At 38.8% G+C, this 20,764-nt stretch overlaps 1 protein-coding gene across 3 annotated transcripts in view; it reads right to left on the reverse strand.

The window, feature by feature from the left end:
* SOX5 (SRY-box transcription factor 5) overlaps positions 1 to 20,764 on the reverse strand; it is a 359,749-nt gene that overhangs the window by 86,095 nt on the left and 252,890 nt on the right. For all 3 annotated transcript variants that reach the window (XM_065649584.1, XM_065649592.1, XM_065649575.1), the window contains 2 exons: positions 14,127 to 14,247; positions 987 to 1,072 (listed from right to left, as the gene is read on the reverse strand). In XM_065649584.1, the coding sequence (XP_065505656.1) occupies positions 987 to 1,072; positions 14,127 to 14,247 (207 nt within the window). The remainder of the gene's footprint in view (positions 1 to 986; positions 1,073 to 14,126; positions 14,248 to 20,764) is intronic.

A 20,764-nucleotide genomic window follows, 5' to 3' on the forward strand; every position in this document is an offset into this window, starting at 1 on the left:
TCTGTTGTTCCATGTGACTTGGCAAGTAATAATGAGCAGGCAGACAAATTAGGAATGGAGAGTATGGGAATTTTTTTCTTTCTACAAAAGGGTGTCAATCTGGATTTTGCGAAACTAGAGATGATTTGGATCTTGGTTCCATTTTAGTCCCAAACTTTACTCGGCTTCATCCTACCAGCAACGTATACATGGCAGGTAACAAAATTCACACTGTGGACGTGGGACACGACATTTTCTTAATTCCAGTGACTTGACAAGGGTTGTGACGCTGATCAGGAATACCTGAGGAACATCTGCACCGCTATCGTTAAGACGCATGGACACCCTAATACCTCCAAAATTTAGAACGATATTGGGAGTTTTGAATCAGATACATCTGGCTACAAGGCCAATGCTTTAATGAAGCTCAAAAAGAATTCCTTAGTATCTTTCCACCTGTTTTCTAATTGTCGATGTTAAATTAGTATAGTTGCTAATTATCTGCGCTACAGCAGTACCTAAAATGTGCTGGGCACCATAAAACACTGTAGGAGAGGCCAGTCATTGCTCTGAAGAGCTTATGGCCTAAAAGGACATAATCACATCAGGCGACTTTTAAGCAGTTTAAAAGTGCTTGTCAGGACAGAGCTTTTCTGCCCGGCAATGTGTTTCCTTTTGCAGGTTTACACGTAGCCAGCCTTTACAGTGCGTGTCAGAACTATCTAATGGGAAAGACAAGCAAATATACTGCTCTGCAGAAATTTAAGGTACAAACCTAAAAGTATTTAAATTGAAAATAAAGACACAAAAACGTAACAAAAAGTTCCACTCTCCAAGGTAAAAGGAAAATGTGTATGATTTGACGATTATTTTGCTTCGGATGCAAAGTGTAAGTGAAGAGAACAGACCCAAACCCCTTGTTAATTGTGTTGCGTTCAAATGGAAGAGAAAACTGTTCTTTTATATTTACTTAACCTCTGCCTCTTCTGCATTGTTTTCGGACTTACCTGCAGTTGGAGTGGGCCTAAGCCTGGTGTTGCTGCGGCAGCAGCTGCCATGGTAGTTGGGATCAGCTGAACGGGGTAAGGGTCACCTAAGTAAGAGAATAATAGAGGCGTCAGCACCTTTTATCTACTCTCCACCTGCAAATTAAAGTCCTGCATTCACTCTTTCCAAAAGCCTTCTTTTGTGTGCCTTGTTGAGGCCTAATGAAAAGCTCTATTGTGCAGCCTTTTACTAACACTCTTTTCACAATTCTGGCTGAGAGAGGAATGTGAATAAAAGGCACAAGCAATTAAGGCGGAAACCTCATCCTTTTTCATGATGTATTTAGGGAAATGGAAAAAAAAGTGCACATTGATCAGAAGGCTGCACTTCAAAAAAAAAAAAAAAAGGGGGGGGGAAAGGAAAGAAAGAAGACGGGGGCGGAGGAGAAGAAAACAGTACAACCTTGATAAGATCACAGCATTAGAAGGGGACAAATTTACAAGCTTGTCCAGAATCTGAAGTTAACTCAACTCTGCTCACTGTTAGTAAACTGAGCCTCACACAGATCAGAAATGGCGCTCCCCTGAATACTGTGTTTTCTTTTAGGTGAGAAAAAAAATCTTGCTTTAGTTTCAGGGTTTGATCCTACAACAGGAAAAAGCATGTGAAGTTAAGTAAATCAGATACAAGCCTCCCAAATCCCTGCGCGAACTCCATTTCATGACTTGTGATTCAATTTTGCTCCTGAGAGAAAACTACTTCAATTTTAGTGAGAGCTGCATTGTGCTGAATGAGATAAAGGGATCCAGTAAATGTTGCAAGAACGTCGCAGGTGTTTATAAAGGAAAATAACCTGAGATGGCAAAAATCAAGATGGAGACAGGCATGGTTTAATGTTATGGAGCACTCACTTTTGGTCACTCCTTACATATCTGATTTGTTAAAATAAACTTCACACTAGCCCATCAACAAAGCTGTTAGGAAAACTGGTAAAAATAATAAAACACGTTACATGCATTATATTGCTTCTCCAAATGATAAAATGTTTAAGTACTTCCCACTCAAATAAGGACCACTAGAGCATTTCTGTATGCCCCTATGTTCTGCCAGCATGCATGAGTTCTGTAGCATTAAAAGAGCTACTTGAAAAGAGACTATGGAAAAGGCAGAACACTTTATCAGGAAAATCTACCTAAATGTTCCTGTACATTTCATTAGAGAGGTAGACTAAAAGTTTTCTTCCTTTATTGTGCTCTTTTGAGTGTACTGGGGAAAAATAAAGACAAATTAAGAAGGCAATGCAAGCTGTTCTGTACAATCATTATTAGTCATTATTGAATTAAAGTTTATAATGGTATCGAGCCTAAGTTAAAGGAAACAGAAAACAAAGGGAAATAAATTTATCTAATGTTTTTGAAATGTTAGAGGTAGGCTGTTTCGGTGTATACACATTCAGGAAAACTGCTAATGTTTATTTTCCCCTTTTATAATACAACCTTCTTTACAGAGATCTTTTCATTCAAGCATTTCAACCTTCTGTTAAGAACTGAATACCATAACTTCTAGAAATGGAGGGCCAGAAAAAGCTGGGCTGGCAAAGCATTTTAACAGATATTTAACTTCAGTAAGTGTGCCTGCTTATATTTCAGAACATCTTAAATAATGCTTTGCTGACTGAAGCCTCACAATCTTTCAACATCGTCCAGCCAAGCAATGGGAATCCAAAGTTCCACCCAGGCATCCCCATTCACAAATGTCTTTGCACCAGCACCTGGCCACAACTTCTCTATTTATTTATTTATTGTCAATGGGCAACAGATTTCCTGACTTGTTTGGTTTTGGTTTTGTTGTTTTGGGTTTTTTTTACCAGACAATGCCATTGTTTCACATTTTCCAATTTTACTTTGTGTGGACTGAGGCATCCACTTTCCGAATCACATCATGGATTGAACTAAAGATTTCTCTGACTTGAAATTTTCTAATCTTGTGACCGAAGCAGTGGGCTCTAAATATGTGAAGACACGGAGAAGAAAGAGACAGTGGTCAAAGAATCAAGGCCAATGGTGTCTACCTGCTTCCACACCACTAGTAGCTCAAAGGCTAATCCCAGTAGCATTCTGAAAGTCTACTCCCTAGAAGAGGACATTTTGTTGAAGAAACAGCCATGAAAGAATATAAAATTATTAATTTATCAACTGCAAACAAAAGAACGAGGGAAAAGTTTCTCACTGGCATGTTGATTTTACAGCCCATTAAAATTTTTAATTACGAATTATTTGTAGTGAAACATACATATTAAAGGATTGACTTACATGCACCGTCCCACATCCCTCTTCTCTCCACCCACAGGTATAAGCCTCTGCCCATGTTCCCACAACCTCATGTTAATTCATAAATCCCACTATTCTCGCCTTCCTAAACAGCCACGCAGATCCTCATACCCTCATCTGTTGTGGTAATTCCTATCTTTTATGGTTCATTTCATAGATATATCAAGGAGATGCTTGTGAGAGAAGAAAACACTAAAGTCCCCATGGCCATGTGCATAGTCAGAACCACTGGCTTTGGTGGTGTAGGTAATGTCTCTGGGACTCTTAGGAGACCATACTAGCAAGCAACACAAATACATGCTAACATACTATTTCAGAATTCTAAGGAAAAAACTCCCATTCATCCTAAAAAAACCCAGATAATAGCTGAGCAGAGCTCAGCTCTCCTGTCTACCAGGTTGGGTTTTTTGTTAGTTCACTCTTTAAAGGGTTTTACATTTATCTAGTGCTCAAAAATAGTTTTAACAAACAAAAACAACAAACAAAACTGAAAGGCTTCTGTAACCTATAATGAATCTTTGCATCATTTTGCTTCGGTGATATCCTCTGCTATCTTGTGCTTATTGTAGGGGTTTAGCAATTCTTTTTATGAAGAAAAGTACACCCTGCCTGTGCTGTGACTCTTTCACAAGTGCCACTCACATACAGTTTATCCACATTATTGCTCCCATGGTACAGACAAGGCAGCAGCGAAGAAGTTGGAGGAAGGTACGATAACAACCAGAGACACCATCAGGATTAGTGGTCCGCTGCGCTTGCCCTGGCACAAATGTCTAACGAAAGGTCACGTCTGTCTGGAGGAGCTTACTGTCCACAGGAGATGAAACGCAAAAGACCAAGGAATATGCTCAAACACTCTACCATGGCCTGGGTCACTCAAGAGGCCGGTGGAGGAGCCAAGACGAAAACCCACAGACGACGCTTCAGCCAGTGCCTTTCCCAGGGAAGGATCCAGGCCCTGCATCCAGGAGGAGGCCAAGCACTTACAGACTCACATCACGTAGTGCAGGAGCAGCTCCACCCCTCAAAATACTAACAAGTGCCTCAAGTCTCCTCTGATAAATATGTACCTGCTCATTCTTGGCTGTTAACTCTACAATATGATACATCTTTCTACTGTCCTTAAATTTATTCCCATATTAGACTGAAGGTTTTGCCTGAGTAGTTTTAGTTAATTCTGAAGTCTGAGAAATGCATGTCTTAACTATTCATTAGTTCTTCAGTAAATATCTTATTTTTAGATGTAAAAAGTTGCTACATTTTTTTCCCAAGCTCTGGGAACATTTCAGGAATGTGAGGCAAGATATGCGGTTATTAGAAATAGATATTTCCCGAGCCACTCACAAGTTTGCATCAGTGAAGACACCAATAAATTCTGAAACAACTATATTATACTTCAAATTACAAAATTCACTATTAATCTAGTAATGCACACAGGCAGGAGTGTACCTCCCCACGTCTTTCAACTACCAAAAGAAACATTATGTGCAGTCCTTGCTTTCATGTTCCAAACTGTCTCTCATTATGTGTGGACTTTTCTTATAAACAAAGCACCAGAAAGAAGATTTGTTGTTGTTGCTTTTCTTTAGTACACTATGTGGCAAAATCTGGTGCAGGTCAAAGACTGGCATTTTTACTGTGAGAAAAATTATTTCATTAGCTGACATATTCTTCTCTAATATATAATTATTTCCCAGCTACTTGGTGACATCACTTAGAACAAGAGAATTATTCAAGACTGACTACGTGAAAAGAACACAGAAAGACGTATGTACTGGTGATACAGCACCTGGAGAAGTGAATGGTCTATGTCAGCCTGGGGGAGCTAATGGGGAATATTAGAGGTGTTGGCGCACCCTGTGAGCAAAGGAGAATGCCAGTGGCTCAGGGAAGGAAGAAGGCAAGTTTGAACCCTCAATTCTGTGCCAATTCTTTATTTCTCTATCCTTCTTTTGGTCCGTCTTCCACAAACATAACCAGAACCTCCTTCCTGATAATTTATGCACTGCAAATTCTTTCAATTTCACATCACACCTTCATCCTTGCCCAAAATAATCTTCCAAGATCTTGCTTACAAGAGGATTTTTCACAAAGTACATTCACTTTTAAACCACTCTTTCTATGAACTTTCCCTATCATCCTCCACTGCAAACACTTTTCTGCGAAAGTTGCGGTACAGAGCCAAGTGGACATCTTGTCCCAAAATGCAAAATAACAACCCTGTGTTTAGGAACTTGAGTTTCAACTGACTAGCTACCAAGCTCATGGATATTAAATGACTGTATACTTGTACAAATGCAACAGTGGCTCTTAAACCATTCGTATGTTTTGCAATATTTTATCAAAGGAGTTTAGTAAGTTAAAAAACATTAAGATTTTTTTTAAAAAGAGAAAAGAAAGTATAGGAGCTAACATTATGTGTGTTGCACCATCCACCTAAACTCATGTTTTTTGTATTCCTTTTTCTGTCACTCATCTCATTTATTCTCCTTGATGGTGTAATCCCCCCTAGTGTCTTGTCTTGTCTCCTGACAGGCTGCAAGCTCTTCAGAGCAGGCACAATTGTCTTACTTGCTATATAAATCAAGTTACATGCTAATGTTAAATTATAATGTTTTGACAGGATTTTTAAGTTGAACCTGATTATATGAAACAATAGAACACTCTGATTTTTTTTTCCCTGAAATTTTCTTCTTTAAAAAAAATGCTACCAGAAGAGGAGAAATAGGGGGGTTATTTCCTATATTTTTTTAAAACTTATTGTTTTCCTCCTACCTGTCTTTCAGGGACAGCAAGTGAAAAAAGTTGGAGGTCAAGGAAGGAGAAGGAAAAAAGCAACTAGTGTAAAGAATATAAAGAATAGGAAACAAAACCAAATTCTTAAATTATAATTTCCAAAACCAGTACGCTAAACTAAATTCCATGAAAAATACCGCAATAAACATTTCCTCATAGTAGATTCTGTTGAATGAAAAGGAATTTCACATTATCTTCCCCACCACTTTTGACAAGCTCTAGAAAAAGCTACAATAATTTTTACACTCAATTTATCACTTAAGTATATTTATTATGAATAATCACGGCTGATGGCTAACTGACAGGTAAGCCACTGCACCTCTTCTCACCACTCATTCATCTCATCCTCATCAGAGTTTTTCTTTTCATTGTTTTGGTGTGATGGTGGACATATAGTAAGAGCAACGGGAGGCTGTGAAAGACAGAAGCAGTGTTCCCTGACTTCTGGCTCTAGCCATTAGGGATTTAGATAAATAAGATTATTAAGAAGATACCACCAGTGTCTTCCAAAAAGAAATCCAAATTGGTTCCCTGATTTTCTTTGAGGATAGTTCCAGACAGCATTGAGCAAGTGCTGCTGCCTACAAGGGATTAGCTTAGTTTGTGCTTTACAGATAGATACAATTCAGTCTACAGAGGCAATAGCTTTGGAGGGACCTAAAAGCAGTTTTCCAATTCTCATGAGGAGGTGATCAACCATACAGGGGCAGTGTTAGGTTGGAGAATAAGAGCCCATGGACATAAAATGAATCAAGAGAGGATCAGATTTTCCCCATGAGAAAAGCTTGATGTTGAAACAGGCTAGGAAATCAGGGTTGTGCTGTCCTTGGAGGTTTTCAATCCCTGACTGAGTAAAGCCCCGAGTCACCTGGTCTTATATCCTAGATGACTCTGCTTGGAGGAAGAGTTGGACTACACACCTTGTGAGATTCCTTCCAAGCAATACAATGCTATGATTTCCAGGCTTCCTTTTATATATATATATATATATATGTATATATACCTATATATATACATATATATATACCTGCTGAATAAATAACAGTTAATCAAAAGCTCTGAGTACCAAGGAAAGCCAGTGTATTTCCATGGAGGTTTGAGCATGCTCATGAATGTAAAAATTTGGACTTCTAATTAGTTGCCCAGCTATGGATAATAGTATTGTAACACCAGACATCTTTTATGGCCTAGAAATTCAACTGAAATGATCAACCTGTTTTCACAGGACTCCATTATTTTGCTTGCTTGTTTTGTTTTTATTAGTATTATTGTGAGAAGCCACGCATAGATAGAGGCTATGGAATTCTTTCAGTTAGAAATAGTCTTTAGTTCTGTTAGCGTTTTTTTGCAGTCTTGATGCTTTCCATTGCATTTGCAGCACTACAGAAGTGACACATTCTCATGTAGGCTAAAAGGCAAAGTTGTTACCAAAAATTCCTTCTCCTTGCTGTTTCTATCCACAATGCTATTACTCTTTTCTTGTCCTGGGGGTAACATGAGGGTTTAGTCATATGCTCATTCTTTTTCAAGGCATAAACAGTAGCCCTGAAAGATGACTAGCATCTTCATAAAGAAGCTACAGTATGTGGTCCTCACAGCACATGGTTCCTATTTTTGTCATTCTGATAAAAGCATAGCAATGCCAATATTCTCTTCTCGTGATTTAGTGATTGCCAATGACCTGTATGTCAGCTGATAGCGCTGACACAGATCAGAAATTAGCACTCAATCTCTTTAGAAGCCAGACACATGGACACTGAGCACAAGAAAAATTATAAGACAGTCCACATGATACTCCATTAAACAATGAAACATGTGACTGACTAAAAAACAGAGATACATCAGCAAATTTCCCTGAGGAAGGTTATGGTATTTAACTACTAAACATTAATTTTATTCTACTGTACGAGGAACCAATTAACTGAGAGTTTCATTTTTATCATACATTGGAATTATTTTCAGAATATAGATCAACAGTAACCTCAGGATATTTTAATTTTATTAGGCTTGGCTTGGTCTTATCACGCATTTTTGCCAATTTTGAAAAGTAGCTTGATATTTAATCAATAACTTTGTGTGCATTATTCTATTTAGAACACTTCCAGCAACAACGAGCTGATATGTAAGACGCATACAATGTACCTATTGTATATTCAGATCTTCCCCCCCTAACTGGATATGGTTGAAATAGTGATTAAAGTGCTTTCAAAAAAACCTCGTGTTTATGACATCTGACTAGGAAGACAATATGATTTGTTACAATGAATTATCCACAAGGGAGAGGAGGACTGGGCAAAGAAAAACAACTCTTGTTTCTAAAATTTGGCATATTTCCATTAAAATAACATAGGTATCAGCTAATAAAAGGCTAACTAGAAGCTTTCCTGAGAATTTGCAAATAACCTGGAAAATATATTTGGGGTAAATCTCACTTCCAGAAATACAGGCTCAGTACCTACTGTTTCCTGAGAAAACAAAACAAATCCTAAAAATGTCCATACGATTCGATTTCTTGCACACCTCAGTTTAGAAAACGAAGTATGTTGTTCTTCATCTTCCAGAGAAGAAACTACCTGGAATTCAACAGCTTCAACCATACTGAAGAAACTCAGGACCTATACAACATACCATATCGCTCTGTCTACTCAACATTTCGCTTCCTTTTTCATGTGATCATCAAGTGCTTAAAGAAGTGATGGAGTGCAGTTTCAAAATGAATCTTACTTAGCACCATTAATTGGGGAGGGCCTATCTTCTTTACAAAGTTTGGGCTATTCTCTGTCCTCTAGTGCCAAGCTAATTGTAAACAGTGTTGCAAATGTGGAACCACAGAAGTCCAGGGAAGCTTTCTGTTCTGGTGCCTTCTGCTCCTTACAGTTGCTGAAGAATAACCCAGTCCACCACTGTCCTTCTGCCTTTTCTGTAAATAGCTCCCCAGAAGCAGCCCCAAATCTTTACTTCATTCCCTTTATTATCTCTTAGAGAGGAGAGGCAACCATGCCTTAATATTCCACATACGAATCTATACATACGTGCATTAATAATAGGATCACACTACCTACAACTTAAGAGCAGCCTCCTATGGGGAAGAACTATGCAGTTTTTAAAGGGCACAATACAACACTTCTATCATTTACACTGTTTTTATACTTTCAAAGCACTTCACAAATATTAATTAGCTCTAAATAAATTCTAATTATTTCTATGAGTGGCCCTAGCAGATCTGTATCATCTGGTGTGAAATCTGACTTGAGTGGAGGCAGCAGCAACAGTTTCTCAGACCTGAGCAGAGCTGACATTTCACTCGCCATTGTTGAAATGCTGGGAGTCATGTGCAATATCGAGCAAAGCGGAGCTGAACTAGTAATAGCAGTAGTAACAAATGACTGGGTTACAGAACGCTGGCTGAGAATAAAAGAAGCAGCGTTAAATGACCTGGGTCAATCTGCATAGCCTAAATGTAGGAGAAGCTTTGCCACAGTTTGGGAAATGCAGTTAATCGAGCTCTGTTTGGTTTCAAGACGAGCCGAAATGGAAGGAGCTCACCTGCTGCTAAAACTGGTTCATACACTGAAGATACTGGGGTTAACTCCTAACATCTCTCTATGTCACTAACTTAGCTAACATCCAACTTTGAAACATCAGCTCTTTATACAGAGATTTTCCTTATGCGTCTATATAAATATTACATATTATGTATATAATAGAATACATATAAAGAAATTTGCCCAAAAATCAAAATACTTACATTCCAAACAGCACACAGTGAACAGATAACCAGGTATGTACCAAATAAGTAGGTAACCATTATTTTTCTTGCTATTCATGGACAATACAGTCCATCACATACGGCCAACTTATTTTTATCATATAAAAAATGCTTTGGTTGTAAATAATAATATTAAATATTTTACACAACATGCAATTATATCTAGATAGGGAGATTAAAAACCAACTGCAACCACAGATTATGAATCTTTTTCTCAAATAGAAATGTAATCCTAACAGAAATTCCTCCCTTTTTCCTCTGCCAACTTCACCATGGCACAATATGCCATGGAGAAAAAAGTGGAAGTGTCAACTTGTGTAAATTGTCCCTTATGTAATGCAAGCCACCTGTTTTGTTTTGGTTTTTGGTTTTTTTTGTTTGTTTGTTTGTTTGTTTGTTTTGTTGTTTTTGTTTTTTTTTTAAAAAAAAAAGGAAAGAAAAGAAAAGAAAACCCAAGCCACTCCCAAGCAGGATCTGCTGCTACGGAGAAAAAGAAATAAAAAGAAATTTACTACATTGAATTGGAAGTCAAAGACCATAACCTGCCATGTAACCATGCAGAAAATCACTAACCCTCTCCTCCCTGTATTTACACAATTTTTCAAAATATTTCAAGAAGCAAATAATTTGCTTTGCAGGTATTAGGGACTGATATTGTTGTACTCACTTGAGCATTTCACCCATCTAGAATATTTCCAATCAGGCAGGAAACCAAGCAGAGAAAACTCTTTGTTTTCAATAACAGATAGAACAGCTCTTACACAGTGATGCCACCACTGGGTCAGAAGGTCCCTGAGTAGCCACCCACTGGAATATGACAAAGCATATGGGGACAAAGTATCACTATACTCTTGCCCTGTTCTTCTACTCTTCTTTAGGTATCTGCTATGAGAGGAATCTCAATGGACCCCCCGCTTTCAACTGTTATGACTATTTTTGTGTTATCTCAGTGACATCCTCGGGAAAGGGAGTATGTGCAGAGTAATCAGTGCTCTTCCTTTCCGTAGTCTCTCTCTGGGTAAGTCACTAGTCCATTGGGAAGCACTGGCTGCGGAACCCGACCACATACACTCTCTGAAACCACTGGGAGACGTATGTTTGACCCTCCGTTGCTCTACCAGGGACAGGTGAATCAGAAAGCATTGAATAAATTAGCGTGGTTTCATTATCTAAGCTGAATTTAAGAAAAATAACTGCATAACTAGGCATTCATCATTTTTTTCTCTTTTACTGACCTCGAGGCTTGATCACACATTCTCTTCCAACTGCAGCTGCGCTGCCTGAAGAGGCCACCATCTCCAACCACAGCCCCTGCCAAAGGTCACCACTGTGACCAAGCTGCTTGCTTAATCGCTTCCCAACATGCTTTCAATAAAATGAGCCAGCTTAGTTTAAGCAATTTTAACAGAAAGTCCTTGCTATTCTCAGCTTGGACAGAAGCAAGTTAGGGAGAGCTTATAACGAGGAAGCTTGGCCGGTGTGTCAGAAGTCAGAGGCACAGTGACGAGCACTGGAGAGAGTTGTCTCTTCAGCTACTCGGCCTGTAGACAGAAGGTCGCAAGTCACCCAGCCATGAGGTGTGACCAAAAGCACGACCAACCAGAGACCTGCAGCACCTTGGATGAATCTGAGACACTGTTTTGGAGATCTGATTTTTCAAACGGGCAGGGCATGTAGCAGTATCAATGTCCCTTTGAAGGCATCCCCAGCCAGATAACCATAATCAAGCTACTCAACACCACTAGTTATTTATGAAAATATAAGTAATTTTTCATGACAATTCCCTCTTCCTTCTCCCCCGAATTTTCAAACCTCCCTTTTACTGAGAAAGAGTATATGAAAATCTTCATAGTTCTCTGTTATTTGTGACTGAGAGTGATTTGTCCCATGGAGATTTTTATTGTTCCTCTGAGCAGGTTCCTATGTCAACATAGGAAATGTAAATGCTAGTAAATATTAGAATTCTCACTACAGAATTGCTATCAATCAGCCATAAAAAATAATTCTGAAAATCTTCCAGTCCACAGAAAAGGTCAGGTTTCTAAAAGGACCGGGAAGATGTAAAAGTGAGGTTCCATTTTCAAAAGGTACATCAGCCAAATTTAAAATATACAATGGCAGCCACGTAAAGATGCTGGTAGTGGGATCTTCAGAAGTTCATAGGAAAGCCTTGTATCCAAAAGCAAACTCAGTGAAAGTTAGGCATTTAATGTGCTGAAAAGCTGAGCAAAATAATCTGTTGTACATTCTCTGTTGCAGTGCTATACTAGTACCCACTTTAGATCTGTTCAAACTAGCACAGGTAACCGTATTAAAGGTTACAGTACAAACATTTGCTAAATATCTCTGAGACTTAGACCCTAGTGCTTTTGTCACTGTTCAAATGAAGATTTAATCTCCTAAATCACTCAGGTGCTTTAGAAAATCTTATCCAAAGCTCTCTGGTTTACAATCCACCATGTCTTTTCCAAGAGAACTGATACACAGAAGGGCAAGCAGAAAAGTGGGAAAATATGTTTTAATGGCCTGTCAAAAACATTACTTGATGTGAAAATGCTATAGTTTTAAGGCAGCTATGCTCTTCATTGCTACAAGCTTTCTAGGTGTAGCTAAATCTGTATATGCTTTTTTTGTTTACACAAAACTGTGAGTGAAAAGAAAAAATCCTTTGGACTACTTATCACTTTTCCTCAGCTTCTCAGTCCTAGACCTTGGCATGCTGTTAATTCCAAACCTTACTGCCAGGAGCAGCAGCGACTTTGCTCTTTTTTCTTTGTCATTTTCAAGGTTACACAAACACGCAACATCATATATACCTCATGGATGTGAAGAACTATAGGACTGTCTTACAGTTAATGTACTCTCAGTTAAAAGGAGGGAAAAAACCAACCTCAACTCTTTCTATCCAAACTGGACTTCATTAACATGGAACTAACTTAATCTGCCAGATATATGTAATGGGGTGCTTTCCTGACCTTTTCCAGGCCTACGGTTATGGTAGCATCCATATTCAGTGCAGCTTTCAGTTAAACATTCTGTAACGTGAATCACTACTTCTCCCATTTGAGAGAAGCTAAGTGTGAAATCACTGGAAGAAGTAAATGAGCCAATGCTTCGGCACTGCAGCTGCTGAGGGACATGAAGTGTTTTGAACAGTAATTTTCAGTAGTGGTCCCAGTCTGTAAAGCATTAGGAAAAGGGATTAGTGGCCAAAGAAACTAAAGTTCGCATTCGAGTTCTGTATCTATGATGTTACAGAAACTGAAAGAAATTTGAAATTGTGGGTTAAGCCGGTTTAAAAAAAGGAATCTTTTTATGTTCTAATTTTGTGGAACTGCTGCAGTGGAAAGTGCTGAGTAACTCAGAAAACTGATGAATTCATGAGTTAGGCAATGATACAGATGGATACACTGACATGGACATAATAAAGCTAAACGCCCATGCTAGAGACAGAGAACGGTAGAACAAGCAAGTACTAGATAACTCAGTAGGAAACTGATGTCAGAAGACTTCTACCAGCACAAACACATGAAAACAAATCTATGAAATCCATGCTCTAGCTAAGACTGTTAATGGAAATGGAGTTCCTTGATTATTCTTTAACTTGCATTTACTATCATCCTGCTGACAGAAACATGAAATCCTATAGAAGGCTTAAACAAAATTTACAAAAAAATCTGGGGAGTGTAGAGAACAATACAAACCTTTCAAAGATTAAAAAAGTAGTAGATGCTATATTTTTTAGTGTTAGGCGCTCATAAATATAGTTTGTGTTAGTCCATCAAACTGAAAGGCATATGCTATCTTTGATCTCTGTGCAGAACCCCTGTTGAGATTAATGTGAGTTCTGTGTGAAGAAAGAGACTAGAATAGGCCCTCAGTTCACAAATAGTAAGCAGGCTGCTACAGGGAAAAAACATATTTTCTTACAACAGTGTTGAAATTTATTGGGAAGTTTCAAACAGCTTCTCTTCAGATATATGTACGTATGTGTGGTCATGAGCACGTTCACTTGTCAAAAAGATCTGTCAGCGAGAAGGTGCACAAATCTACTTGCTGTGTGAAATGTCTTGCTGTTACGCTGAAACACATGCTTCATCTCCGAGAATCTTTTCTCACACAATACCGACTAATCCTCTATTTTAGACTCATCTGTGCAAGTTAATGGCTTTGTTCATCGGGCTAGAGAGGTGATACTTTTATACAAATTGGCATTTAATTGTGCCCTCCACCCACTTTCAGCTGAAAAAATCTACAGGACTTACTGCATCCCGCTTTGTAGCTGAAACCAGGAGGAAGAAGGAATCCTTGCTGTGCAGCTGCTGCTAGGGTTCGCTGGTCTGGAGGGAATACGGGAATCATTAATGGAGGCAGCTGACCCTGGACCTGCTGAACAGGAGAGGGAAAATCAAACGTGGAATTTTTTCTGGGGAAAATATCTGCTTACATGCTTTGTCTTACTTCTGATCTGAGAGATCAGGTTTGAATATGCTCCTCCATAGTGGGGTGTTCCAGTTCCATCAACTACTCAGCCTCATCTTAATTAGCAAATCACTTCATACGAATTAATCCCAAATAAATCAAAATATTCCACTAATGCATACCTACATCCCAGTTAATTATTCCCCCCACAGTCCATAGCACTTCACTTCTCTTTGACAGCAGGGTGGGTTTTCTGTCCCTTTTACTGCACTGTGTAACAATATCTCTGTCTTAGATAGTAGTTTTCACTCTGACTGAGCCCAAACACAAAGATACAAACAGACAGAAGTACAAATATGTGCATAAGTAGCGTACAGCACAGTCAGTGCTATTCCTCTGTCCATGTAAATACACTTATTCATACATGTGAAAAGATAAATTCTTTGAGGTCGTAAGACAAAAGGCTGAGACGCTTTATCCACAAATAAAGCACAGCTATGTCTGAAGTGTTAGCTGTTCAACTTTGCACAGCAACTGTACACAACCATGCAAGTCAGGAAATGGAAAATATTATATTGTAAGTGGATACTGCAGGGGACTTAAGACATGCAGAAATTAGTCATAAAAACTGGAAGTTGGCCACAGCACAATGTCTAATACTATTGCTTTTACCCCGTTCTGTCAGAGTTTTTCATTACTAGAAATGGACATAGTCTTTGTATTTCACACAGATGAGAAACAAAATGTTTGCTGAATTAAAATGTTAAATGGCTAGCTTTCATTAAAGAACCCCACTGTACTGACAAGATCAGTCAGTAAAGGGTGAGTAACTCATTTTTGAGAGACGTCATCTAGATTTTTAATGGCACTGTAAAGCTGAGGCATTGGAGGTGCAGATACATTATCAAAGACTAAACTTTTCTGGCCAGAGGCGTAAGAAAGTTTTACACCATTATTGCCTTGCATAGCAGAATTAGCCAAAGGGAATCTATGACTGCTCCTTGGTTGTCACAGTTCAGACTACAGCATCTTGACTCAATTTTATTTTAATTTAATCTCCTGAAGATCCAGGAGATGTCTCAGTTCACCCAACACTGTTAGAAGGCAGAAGAGTGATACGAAATCTGGGAAGGTAACCCCTTAATTTATGCCAGGACCTGTCAACACCTGTGTGCGTTGCTAACTGCATCTTTCTAGTCTGAAACAATTTGCAAGGATGGAGTTCAAGAGCACTGTGGATGGAAATTCTTGCACTGGGAGATTAAGATTGGGACTGAGGCTAGAGTAGGTGCACGTCCACTCACTGAACTAACTTGATTCTATTCTGATCCTGTTAATCAGAAGACATACATACTTTTAACTGGATTAGTGGAGAAAAAAAAAATATAAATGCAATTTCTTCTCTATCTCCATTCAGTCACCCTAGAATTGCCCAATGTCTGCCTTTTCTTCATGTGTTTATTTCTTGTTTGTTTTGTTTGGGGCTTGGGTTTTTTTTAAGACAAAGACAAAGTAACTGTATTCTTTTAGAACAAAAATGAACAGCCGTGTGGAATTTTTGCATAGTACTCTTCTTCGGCAAAAAGCCACAGAACTTTTTTTTCAAATGGTTTCCAAGGATGAAAGTGACTTTGCCAAGCAAAGAAGCTTCAAAACAGGACTCAAAAACACTAATAGAAAGACAGATGGTTCTACTAAGAGCTTTGCTGCCAAAAAAAATGTTAAAAAAAAAAGTGAAAAAAATGGAGTGATGTTATTGAAGCTGACTGCAAAGTTCTCTGATGACTGCAAATACTCTTGTCCCACTGCAAGTGTTAACTCTGCCTCCAGGGCTAATATAACTAAAGCACCACACACACACAAATTGTCATTGCCAAGCCCACAATGTAGCACAAGTCTGCACTTGATTCCAAGTGACTGCCAAATACACGAGCAAAACACCACACTGAAAAACTCCCACTTAGGAAAACATTTACCAGCAAAATGCCCTTTCTTCTTAAATCTGACTGCTGCGTTTCATTTTTTCAAATCACGGCTCCTCTTTATCTCTCCAAGGGGCTTTATACCCACAAATTTCAAATGACACAACCCCAGTTGCATTAAGGAGGTAAGAACTACAGAGTGATGAGGATGGTTTGCATGGATACAGAAATAACGCAGTCAAAACAATGTGATTTTCATTCCAGGATGGAATGTATGTAGCGCCACTCAAAGAGCTACACTTCATTTTCTCCCAAATGCAAATAAGTGCAAACATTAGTTTATTTTAATCCGATTACCTGACACAACACAATACAAATTACGGACTCTTCATTTTTACAGCTCATTTAACTACTACATCTTAACTTTCGTTATGTTTATTATTATTATTACCTAGAATTGCCAGGATACAACTGTTTCAAGTGGCACACAATACAGGCTCTCCTGCTGAGTTTTACAGGAAAGGTATGTTCCTCTTTACTTTCTTTTTCCTTAATTAAGAGAAAAGCTATTACTAGGTCAGTTACATCTCTCACAAATGTTTTTTGTTATATAGTTTACATACTTTCCAATGTTTTCTCGATGGAAACTTCTTGGTACCACATTTCTAGGTTGAATGTAATGGACTGAAACCAGAGCTATTTTTCAGGCCTTTCAATTTGTTCTGCTAATGGGCATATGTAAGTCCATATAAAAAATACACCTTTAACCATCTAAAAATCTATACAGCTGCCAAGATTCTCCACTTGCCAGTCTCTCTCTGTCATTACCTCTTCTTAGTTTTATCTTCCTAAACGTAAAGATCACAGTTTAAATCCTCACAAAATTCCCAATGGATTTAATGGGCTACAATTCCACCTCATCTACTTTATGATAGTCTGGATGATACAGATACAATCTTCCAAGGGCCTGTTTTATCATAACACATACTATTGCCACTATGTCAACTGGTCACACAGTTCCCTCATCTTTCTTTTTATGTGAATGCCGTCACCACATATCAGATTGACCAGAAGTACTTCTGTACAGCATGACAAACTGTAGAGGCACCATATGCATAGAAAAGGCATACGACACACATAAAGTAACAAAGAAATGAACCAAATGTCACGAGAGCCATAATATTCTATAGAATCAATTCACCAGTCAGGGAATTCATACTTCCATTCACATATCTATAACAAATAATTTGGGGCAAGATGAAAGCCCATGCTCCAATGAAAGACAGAAATCATACCAACTGACATTTAGTTTACGACTAATACTGCCCTTAACAAAGTGGGTACACAAGAGTTCAAACAACCCAATAAAGTATAGGTTCTCTAACTGAGGTTCTTCTAACTGAGGACAGCAAGTCATCTTCTGTAATGGCTAAGTATTTTAGGAGTGGAAGAAATTGTAACCAAGTTTGTCCTAGAGCCCAAACCAAAATCAGGGACGCTTCCTATTTGTCAATGAAAATCCAAAAAGGAGAGTAGCCCTAAGGAAGTATCAATGAAAAAAACCATATAAGCACATGACAAGCAACTAACATTATCTCTACTGTCCAAGTGGGAAACTGAGGCATTCAGAGTTGCTCATAGACATTTTTGATTTCAGGAAGTGCCTCACTCAGTGCCTTTGAAAAATCTGGCCTTAAATGACTTCTCCTTATCAAAAGAAGTTTGCTAGTAAATTTGGAACCAATTCAAGCTGTTGAAGCCTGAGCCAGCATCTTCACAAATCTGTGCATGTCCTTTATGACTTGACCATAACAAATCCAACCACACAAAGACAGGCATTCAGTGTAGCCACAGCTAGATTTCCAGCATTCCCAGTTTCCTTATAATTGTAGTATTTCTGCCTAAATTTTGGTCTCCTACCTACTTTTAGTAACATACTATGGTTACCACATCTACCTAAGCAGTATGTTTTTAACAGTTACCCCTACTGTTCATTACTAGCTCCTGCTGTGACTTGTATAATCACAGAATCACAGAATGTTAGGGATTGGAAGGGACCTCAAAAGATCATCTAGTCCAATCCCCCTGCCGGAGCAGGAACACCTAGGTGAGGTTACACAGGAAGGCGTCCAGGCGGGTTTTGAATGTCTCCAGAGAACGAGAATCCACAACCTCCCTGGGCAGCCTGTTCCAGTGCTCTGGCACCCTCACTGAGAAGAAGTTTCTTCTCAAATTTTAAGTGGAACCTCTTGTGTTCCAGCTTGAACCCATTACCCCTTGTCTTACTGTTGGTTGTCACCGAGAAGAGCCTGGCTCCATCCTCGTGACACCCACCCTTTATATATTTATAAACATTGATGAGGTCACCCCTCAGTCTCCTCTTCTCCAAGCTAAAGAGACCCAGCTCCCTCAGCCTTTCCTCATAAGGGAGATGCTCCACTGCCTTAGTCATCTTTGTGGCCCTAAAATTTAGATAAATTTAGATTGCGAACACTTGACAACTACAGTTTGACTCTACTTTCAGTAAAATGACATGTGCGCTTTGGGTCACTGCATAAATAGCTACAAAAACCAAATAGTTTAAGGAAACATTAAGGTTGCAAAGTAAGGCATTCAAGGCATAGGAAACACCAGAATCAGGATAGCATGCATGACTTTATTCTGGTCCTGCATGCCCACGTATCCTGATACAGTCTTTAATTAAAAGTTCACAATTTCCCCCCTCACATGACTCTTGCTTAATCTAATAGGCTCATAATATTTCTCAAGCAACATAAACCCATAGTTTCAACAAATCTAAGCCTTTAACATAGCAGCTGCTATTAGTTTTATTTATTCTGTCTTGATACACCTCCACCAGTTTCATTTCTGCAGTTGCTCATTACATTCTTCATTAGCATAAACTTTTATATAAGTTTTCCTCTCTCCCGGTTAATATTTCAATACATTTCCCAGCATCCATACATAACACTTTCCACTGAGGGGCGAATACTCATCTTCCACCCACCTCTAGCTCTTCAGAGGCAATTCTATCCATTTCAGTGAGACTGGTGATGGAGTAACAAATTACTCAGTGTGAATAAGAACGGCTGCTAAAAGCAACACTCCCTTCTCTACAAACTGACAAAACTCTGAGCAATACTTTACTCTTGAGCTGTTTAGAAGATGCCCTTCAAGAGCTGCATGAGCATCTTTGCTGAAATGATCTCTTACACGGCTTCTTCATGCGGAAGTGTGGCTATTTTTTAATTTTCATTTGAGTTATTCTCAGCTGCCTCAAAGAAGTTCAGATTTTACATTCCTAGAACCATGGATGCACATTAATGACTCTATTAACTTCAAACTGTTGTATATCGTCTTGCCTACGACTTGTTTATAAGTTAAGCATTACTTCTACTGTATATGAAAGAACATTTAACATTCAATAACATAAATCTGTCCTTCAAAAATGACATGTTTAGTTGCATCGGTCTCCCTTCCTCCAGAAACACTTGGCTCATGGTGGCACACACTATGCTGAAGGACCGGATTCTTTAATTAGCATATGTGTTGGCCATCTCTTTCTCTCTCTCACACCCCCCTATGTCTATCTTAAGGGAAATAAAAATATATGTCCTCATATAACTACAATCTGCTATTTTCCCTTACAGTGATGTTTAAAATAAGAAAATGTTGTTCTCCTCATTCTCTTCCCTACATCAGTTCCCTCAATTGACACGCGTGTCCTAAAGCTATACGGCAGGGAGACTTGCCTGTCTGGGTAATGCAATGATCCCTCTCCTACTGAGCTTGAGGTAGCTTTTTATGGGGTGCTTAGTGAGGGCTTAAGAAGCAAAAACAGAAGGTGGATTCCAAGGAGCAGAGATGTAGAGAGGAAGACACTGGTGAGACAGACAGCACACACATTCCACCCCATGCTCTGACGATCTACCACATTGCTTTCTCTACTGGGGAGCAGCTCATTCTTCCTAATCTCTACCTGAAAAGTTTTCTCCAGTGGATTTGGGCCCTAAATGTCATTCCTCCCTTCGCTGCATAAGTGGCTTACATAATTCACACCAGTACTTATCAGAATTTATCCTGTCTGAACATCCCAGTTCATTCAATAGTACAACCTCGCTGTTCACGATTGTTTGCAAACAGTGATACTGATCATAGAAAAACATGCTCTCGTAGCAGCAATCTTTTAAGAAAAATAAAAAGGCTATTTAGGGAGCCACCACAACCCCCTCACATCCTTCATTACAACTCCACTAGCATAGAGGAGTGATAGTATGGAAAAAATTGTTAGTTTGATGGAATATGGGAACACCCCTTAGCAGGTAATAGTTGGTACGTATGTAGCTTGGCTCATGGAAAACACAAGGAATAAACTTTCAGGAAAACTGAAATGCATCTCAGAGAATTACATAAACATTTTTCATTTCAAAAAAGCAAGGCTTTTCAGGCTGGAAACTTTCTGTCTTTGCTCAGTCCTGCAAGATAATCCAGATGTCATTACTAGCATCCATCTCAAAGTCACCTCATCATGAAGTCTGTAAGTACTACTAAATGAAGAC

This window comes from Caloenas nicobarica, chromosome 1, assembly GCF_036013445.1.
Source record: "Caloenas nicobarica isolate bCalNic1 chromosome 1, bCalNic1.hap1, whole genome shotgun sequence".
In the NCBI taxonomy this organism is placed as follows: domain Eukaryota; kingdom Metazoa; phylum Chordata; class Aves; order Columbiformes; family Columbidae; genus Caloenas; species Caloenas nicobarica.